Source organism: Humulus lupulus, chromosome 1 (assembly GCF_963169125.1).
Source record: "Humulus lupulus chromosome 1, drHumLupu1.1, whole genome shotgun sequence".
NCBI lineage: Eukaryota > Viridiplantae > Streptophyta > Magnoliopsida > Rosales > Cannabaceae > Humulus > Humulus lupulus.
The window spans coordinates 183,568,372-183,576,280 of record NC_084793.1 but is presented as its reverse complement, the minus strand read 5'-3'; the positions used below and the strand labels follow the sequence as shown (position 1 = coordinate 183,576,280).

Here is a 7,909-nt window from a genome sequence, read left to right as displayed (position 1 = left end):
TGAGATAACTTTTACACGTAGAAGTGGAAAACGATAAAACATTGTTTCTACAAATGCCTAAAACAAATGGGACCCACCTCCATTTTAATTGTAAAACTACAAACCACTCAAGTATTTTAAATGTTAAAATATTATTTTCAAATCAGCATTTTTAAATAAAATTAACAATTCAAATATTTTGTTTTCAAATCATAAACCAATCACTCCTTAGTAACAAGAAAACAAAAAGTAAAACCAATCTACTACAAACTGAGAGAACAACCATATCAAGAGGGAAAATTACTTATAGCTAAATTGGGAATTTTCCAACAAAAAAAAAAATATGTAAATGACGAAATGCAAAGTTCCTAACTTTTATATTTTCTACATTGGTATAGAAATTACTTATTCACAATAAATGACAAAAGCTATAATGAAGAAAATAATTATGTCCAACTAAAATTACACAAGCTTAAAGATGTAACAAACCACGAATAAAAGAACTCCACGAAGCCAAACACTACAAAAACCGCCACTCGAAACACATTGACCATAACATCGGTGACCCAACAAAATGCCTACACGACCTTCAACTCAAAATTGGGAAAGCCACTCCAACTATGCCTCAAGAAATTCCTCTTCTCAAACTATCTCTTATGAGTTGGGGGAGGGAAACTTATTCAATTTTCTTAAGAATTTTTTAATTAAAAAAAATAAAGAACCCACGACAGGGACAACAATGACGGTATTTCAGTATTTTTGCTCCAATTAATGCTTTAACTTAAATCAAATCATTCAACTTAGAAAGACACCACATCAGACGACTCATAATCACTAAACGACTAAGTCCTTCAGATCCAAGTGCGGGACACGAGAGGCGTGTAGCACTTAAGTATCTAAGTTATTTTTTTAATGACGAAAGTACTTTCCGTCCATATTTTGGTGCAATTTAATACAACCGTCAATTCTCACCGTTAAGTTCAATTGTGACACGTAGACAAAATTAACCAATTAAATAGATATTTGTGGTGAAAGTACCAAATTAAAGGAATTTGTGGCAAAAATACTTAATTTAAAATATATTTATGGCAAAAATATCCAAATTATGTAAATTTCTTACTATAGTGACATATTTAATGGTAAAACAAACAAATACATTAAACTATACAAAAATATGTACATGATGTATTTTCGTAAAAGAAATAAGTTAGATACTTATTATATAAATACAATAATATAAGTAATTTGGCCCTATATATCCTAAAAAATCGATATAAAATCTTAGTTTTGCTTCCTACGAGATAGAAGTAAACGTTTCGTCTTAAAATCGAATCAGCGATTGAATATAAGGGCGTTTGGAAAAGATAAGGAGAGAAGCCCATAGAAGAATAAGAGGGAGATAGAAGGAATGACGAACTACAAGAAGCCACTGGGAACGACGGGAGAGTTCTTCAGGAGGAGGGACGAGTGGAGAAAGCACCCGATGCTTACGAATCAATTCCGCCACGCTACTCCCGGCCTCGGCATCGCTCTTGTTGCCTTCGGCGTCTACCTCGTCGGGGAGCAGGTCTACAACAAGCTTTATGCACCTTCTTCTTCGCCACATACTCACCATCACACCTCTACTTCCTCCGCTTCCCACTGAGCCTAAACACTTTCAGGTCATTCATGGATCTTTCCCTCTTTTTTTGGATGCAAAATTAGGGTTACCTTTGCTTACTCTTGATTTCCCTCTTTTGGTTCTTTTAGATCCTGCTGTATTTTCTGATTCTGTGAAATACTGTTTTATTTTGTAATCCCATTTTTCACTGTTGTAATTGTATGTTTCCGTTTATGGTGTTTTGGTTTCGACATTTTGTGTGGCAATTTACTGGCATCGAAAAATTAGGGGTTTTTCATTTTATTGTAGAATTAAGGATCTTGTCCGTACGCACACGATCAAATCATGTGGTAGTGAAAATTGAACAAACCCTTTGAGTATTCCTTTGCATTTTTCGATAGAAATCTTTTAATGCATCCGGATACTTTGAGATGGAACCTAGCTTTTTTAGCTTTCCAAATTTTATTGTCCTTGTATTATCGATGTTTAAGAATAAAATTTTAGTATCCTTTTAGACTTTTTACTTATTCTCATGAGATTTGATACTATCATTAACGATTAAAAATGGAAAATGGTACAAACATTATGAGAGAAGATGTCCCAAATGTTACAAAACAAAACCCCAGTCGCTTAACAATGCTGAAGTCAGTTTACTTTTGAAAATTTTGGGTATCAACAACCCATAGAACCATCCAGTATATCACTGTTAATCAATGTGAGTACAATTGTAGCTTTAATCAGGTGATAGCTTAAAGTTGGCAACCTTGTCATAAACTGGTTTGTGGCAATGCTCATATTTATCTGGTGAGTATAATTGTATTAGATTAGATATAGCGTTAGTTTTTCTAGAAGTTGCAGCATATTCAGGTTTACATTTTTTATTTAGTTTGGTATAGGTTTGCCTTGGGTAGTACAGTGGTTATTGTATGAATATCGTCACTCTCTTATTTGCATTATACATCCATGTTGGCTCTTAAATTTTATCTTAACCCATCCCATAGAATCCCCCCATCGCATCAATGTCTAAAATTTTCTGATTCCTTTCCAACCATGCTGCTCGAGAAGTTTCCACAAATGTGGTTTCCATAGTATATGGCCTGATTTTCTGTCCTTTATATTGTAACTAATAAGGCTATACAGTGGTGAGGAACACTCCTGACTAATTTTAATTCCTTCAAGTATTTTGAATCATAGATGTGACATGAATCTACTGTTTAAGAATGAATGATCCATAGTTTCTCCCTCTGCTTTGCATAGCACATACTAACTCGGGACAACTACTGAGAAATGGCTTCTTCTTTGTAACCGTCAAATTATACAATCTATAAGTTCTGGTAGAATTAAAGCATTTGTGTGGAGGATAGATGATATTGGGGTCAGCTGTATCAAATAATTAAATTTATATCAATATATCTGCATAAGTATGACTGAATTGGTCTTTGAGATTAACTTTTGTATCTCATTGTTATAAAAGAGGGTTTGATGCATGCATGTTGTAGAAAAAAATGAGTATGTTATAAAATGGTTGGACTGGAGTCGGATTTTGAAGTAAATTTGAAGTTGCTACAGATAATTTAGAAGTAGCCGACGTGTGGCATGATTTAGATTAATTCTCCGAGTATTGAGAATTGTTTGCTGGAAAAAGAATTAAATAATTTATCCCACTTGAGGCTAGCTCAAGTTGTTAGTTGGGGTCTGCGTCTAGCTTGTCTTCAATTTAAGTCCATGTAAATGTTTTTTGTTAAATAGAAAAAAAGAAAGTACATATCATTATTAATTAACATTTAGATTTATATTAGCGTTTTTTTATGTATTGGTTTTATAAACGTTTTATATGGTTTTTGTATCTGATTTCACAAGGTGCTGTGGTTGATGAATGTCTTAATGTAAGATGATTGCCTGGCTTGCCCTTTAAAAGCTAGAATCATGTACTTTCGAATTTTTTTGCTCATCTATGCAAATAGTATAACTAGTTCTATTTTACATTGTATATATATATGTATATATATTTTTTCTATAGAAATTGTTCAACTAATTCTAAAATTTTGTCATGTTTTTATATGCACCATTATGGTTATTGGCTTATGAATGAACTTACTTTTAATATATTTCATGAGGGAAGGAATAAAGATCGTACTAAGATGTACTCCCCCGTTAATCTTTACAACTATGTAACTGGGTTTGACTCGAAATGTATCTTATAAATATAACGATGACTTGTGCTGCATGAGTAATATTCATTGGCTGCATGTTTGCATTTGTACATGTATTTTTGGGATGAGTCACTGCAAAGATGGACGTTTATAATTTCTCGTGTGTCTATTTTGAGATGAGTGACAGCCAAGATTGACGTTTCTTATTATTATTCATGTGAAAAACGAAATAGATTTGGTATCTGATACACTCTAGAGGTATGGAAAACTTGAATGATCTTTATTGATAACAAGAGCAAATTACTAGGGGGTTTCCAAGTCATTGAGACACTTGAATATCTCCAACATGAGTTAACAATACAAAAACAATCTAATTTCTGAAAGGCTGGGCTAGTTTCTGTTTAAAGTAAACAATTAGCTGACTAGGGTTAACTGAAAAAGAAAAAGCCTGCGAATAGGATAAGGAGAAGTGGCCAACTTGGAATTATAATTTAACTAGTTCCAGAGCAGCAGCCATATTATTAAATTAATTAGTGGCTTTCTTCCGCTTAGAATATGTTAGATGTTCAAGTGGTTTAACAATTTCTCAATAGGATGATTTTTCAATCTTCTCTTTAGGCTTCAGTGGTCAAGGATGTAGACATTTTCACCTTATTTTTATTGTTATTAGTTAGAAGGATTCAGTGTCCAATTAGATTTTTTTTTCAGTTCTTTTAATTTTTAAACCTATCTTATTTTTTATTTAAATAAAAATATCATTTTAAAAAATATGTTTATACATTATTTATGTGGAACTTATGTTTTTATGAACAGAGCATGACTGAGCAGGGTGTTGCAAAATGCCTACCTTTTCTCTCATTTTTTAGAGTATAATAAACACTCTTACATGTACATTGTTCTTTTGATTTTCTGATGTTCCTATTATTATTTTGTTGACAAATATCCAATATTGCAGCTGGATGCGTCAGGGATGGATTGAAGCTTGTCATCCTCAGTGCCCTTTTTCTGGTTTGGTCTTTTAGTAATAAGCTTCTTATTCACAAAGCATTTGAAAAACTTGAAGCTTGTGAATTTCATAACATTGAGATTTGTTATGTTGTTGCTACTGTAATCCTATTTCTATTTTTGATTGCTCAAGTTATCGCATCTGTAAAGGATCATTGCTGTTAGTCTCTTGGGTTCCAGATACCTTTATTCAGTTTTGCGTCCTGTTTTGATGAAACGTGTAGATGGGTTAAATATTTGGACGGTGGTTCCTCTGTTCTTTGCACACTAGAGCCTAAGTAAAGGGAAATAGTCATTGGGAAGCATGATTGCAATACGAGTTTAAAATGGGATCTGAAGTTAGTCAATCCTTTTTTTTTTGCTGTGATAGTCAATCCTTTTAGTAGTAGCCGTTATATTGGTTTTGTTGCTGTTATTGTCGTGGTCAACTGTCCTGCCCCCACCCATCCACAAGACAACACATTTCGCAACCCACTCTTATTACTTTCTTTCATAATTATCATTATTTCAATGCCCCCAATTTTCAGGAGACTGGGCATTATTATTTCAGTGATTTGTTTTTTTTACTTTTTTTTTTGGACAGAATGAAGAGTATGCAATCCTTCATTCAAATCTCACTTTGAGATTCAATAGTCAGACTTTTTCTCAGAAAAATTTGGCATGCACTCGTGGAAGGGATGATCTTCTCCTTGTAGAGTGACCCTTTGCATGCCATCTCGGGGCAGTGATATGCAAACGGTCTCTTTGGTTGTCTTTTTTGTTTTGCCACTCTTTATATCGGTTGAGGACAGCCAAAATTATATTGGTTCTTATATTGTGTCTGTAACCAACTAAAAAATAAATGAGAAAAAAGTGTTGATTTTATGGGCCTGAAATTATATTTGTAGAATCTCTCTCGTATAAATATATATCAAGTATGTGCATACGTAAGTCTAGGTTTGTGGGTGTTTATTCTTTCTAATATTCTTGAGTTTGGTTGATGGTATTAGAAAACGGAAAATCGGAAAATGGGACGTATTTGGACCTACTTGACTTCTCTAAACCATGATTTATAAATAACTAGGAAATGAAAGGTAATGAAACCGCTAGAAGCCCGATTGTTTAGAATTTCTTTTTTTTCTTTCAAAAAACTAATGTCTAATTCAACATGTTAAGAAAAATTTAGTAGAATTTATGAGGCATATGTTTTCTTAACCATTTTTTTGATTAATATGAACATTCTAATTTTTTATATAGTTTTTTCATTATTTTTTTCAAAAATTACAAAATAAGCCATAGTCTTGCAGTAATAAAATAAGGCATAGTTTTGCAGTAATAAAATAAACCATAGTTGACTGTAGGGGTGAGCATCTAAACCGGAAAACTGTGGCGACCAACCGCACCGCACCGCACCACACTACACCGCAAACCGCGGTGTCAAAAGTGGAATAGTTCGGTATGGTTTGTATTTTAGCTAAACCGCGTGGTGTGGTGTGGTGCGCAGTTTGGCGGTGTGAAATTTTGGTTTGTACCACACCGCATCGTATACTTACAAATATGTTAAAAAAAATTAAACTTTACATATATACCATTTTTTAGTAACCCAATATGAAACTAGGAGCCCACTTAAATTAGGGTATAACTTTATTCTCTAACACATCATACACAACAACAATTCATTCATCTCTCATCTCATTTGTGGCTCCTCCCTATCACCATATCTATCTCACACATTTTTTAACACACTTACACCGTGGAAAACCACTCAAATCACACCGCAAAAAATAGTTTGGTTTGGTCGGTTTGGTGCAACGAAATCACACCGCACGGTGTGTTCTAGCTACTACACCGCACTTGTAGTGTGGTGTATTAAAAAGTGTCCAAACCGCCCAAACCACATCGTGCACACCCCTAGTTGATTGTAGGGTAAATACTGATTTGATACTTTCTGTATTATCGAAATACACACTTGGCACCTATCTAGTCAACCAAAATTTTAAATATGACTGTTGCCCCTGTATTTAATGATTTATTTTATTTTCTTTTGTATTATTATTTTAAAAAAAGTTATGAATTAATAAAACAAAAACAAATGTTTTTCATAAATTAATCAATTAAAAAAAATAAAATAAATCTAACTCCTAAACTAAAACCCAATAATTAAAACCAACACCCTAAGCTTAAAAGCCAAATTTAAACTAAATTCAAACAAAATAGTTTAATTAAAACTTTATAAATTTATTTGGTTTTTAGTTTACTTTAATTAATTTAAATATATTGGTTTTAGTTTTATAAAAAAACTTTTATTTAGAATTAAAAATATTTTTGTTTATTTAATTAATTAAAACAGTTTTATTAAATAATTTTATTTTAAAATTAATTTAATTATTTTTTATTTAAAAATTTATATTTAATTACTTCTTAATTGATTAATTTATAAACATTTTTTTTGTTTTTGTTTTTGTTTTTATTAATTCGGAAACTATTTTTAAATACAATAACAAAATAATATCAAATAAATCATTAAAAGTTGGGGTAATATGGTCAAATTTGATTTCTTTTTTGCAAAATGATCTCTTTCTAAAATTTTGACCAACTGTCAAATTTTTTTTAACAACTATCTGAAAAATTTCGACCAGCTGTTTGGAGTGTCGGATGTCATTTTTCAAAAAATTATCAAAACTAGGCTAGAGTGCAAAACGACTTCAAAAAATAGGTCATTTTGCCAAGGGATCCATAATTTTAATACACAAATTATTCAAGTGGTATTATATAATTGCCATTATATAAGCTCTGCCTCTTAGCATGGTCCCCGCAAAACCCTTCATGTACTTTTAGTAATAGTCCCTTAGTTTTTTCTTTAGGGATACATCGCAGTAAGGGCATAGAATATCCTCGTCGATACAAAATTCCATCCACTAGAATAAATCGAGCAGACTGTCTCTATAGTTTCTTCGATTCATTCCTTTTTGCTGGAAATATTCCCTGGTTGAGGTATTGGATGATGGGAGTCATCCAAGTATCGGTCACATGTATGACCAAGGCAGAGTCATCTACTTGTATGCTGGGGATTGATAAATGTTCGACCGGTACTATATTTAGCATATCGACATCTTTGGAGCTTGCTAACTTGGCCAATGCATCAGCATTGGAATTTTGATCGCGCGGTACTTGTTGCAAAGTGTATTTATCG

The 7,909-nt window shown here is 32.5% G+C and overlaps 1 protein-coding gene across 1 annotated transcript; it reads left to right on the top strand.

Moving 5' to 3' along the window:
• The first annotated feature begins 1,278 nt into the window (after window positions 1-1,278).
• Window positions 1,279-4,930, top strand: LOC133801212 (NADH dehydrogenase [ubiquinone] 1 beta subcomplex subunit 3-B-like). The gene is made up of 2 exons (XM_062239391.1): window positions 1,279-1,640; window positions 4,688-4,930. The coding sequence occupies exon 1, from the start codon at window positions 1,388-1,390 to the stop codon at window positions 1,622-1,624; it is 237 nt and encodes a 78-aa protein (XP_062095375.1). The 5' UTR covers window positions 1,279-1,387; the 3' UTR covers window positions 1,625-1,640; window positions 4,688-4,930.
• The last annotated feature ends 2,979 nt before the right edge of the window (window positions 4,931-7,909 follow it).

Coding starts and splice junctions, on each gene's coding strand:
- LOC133801212 (XM_062239391.1), top strand. CDS start 1,388: ATGACGAACTACAAGAAGCCACTGGGAACGACGGGAGAGTTCTTCAGG.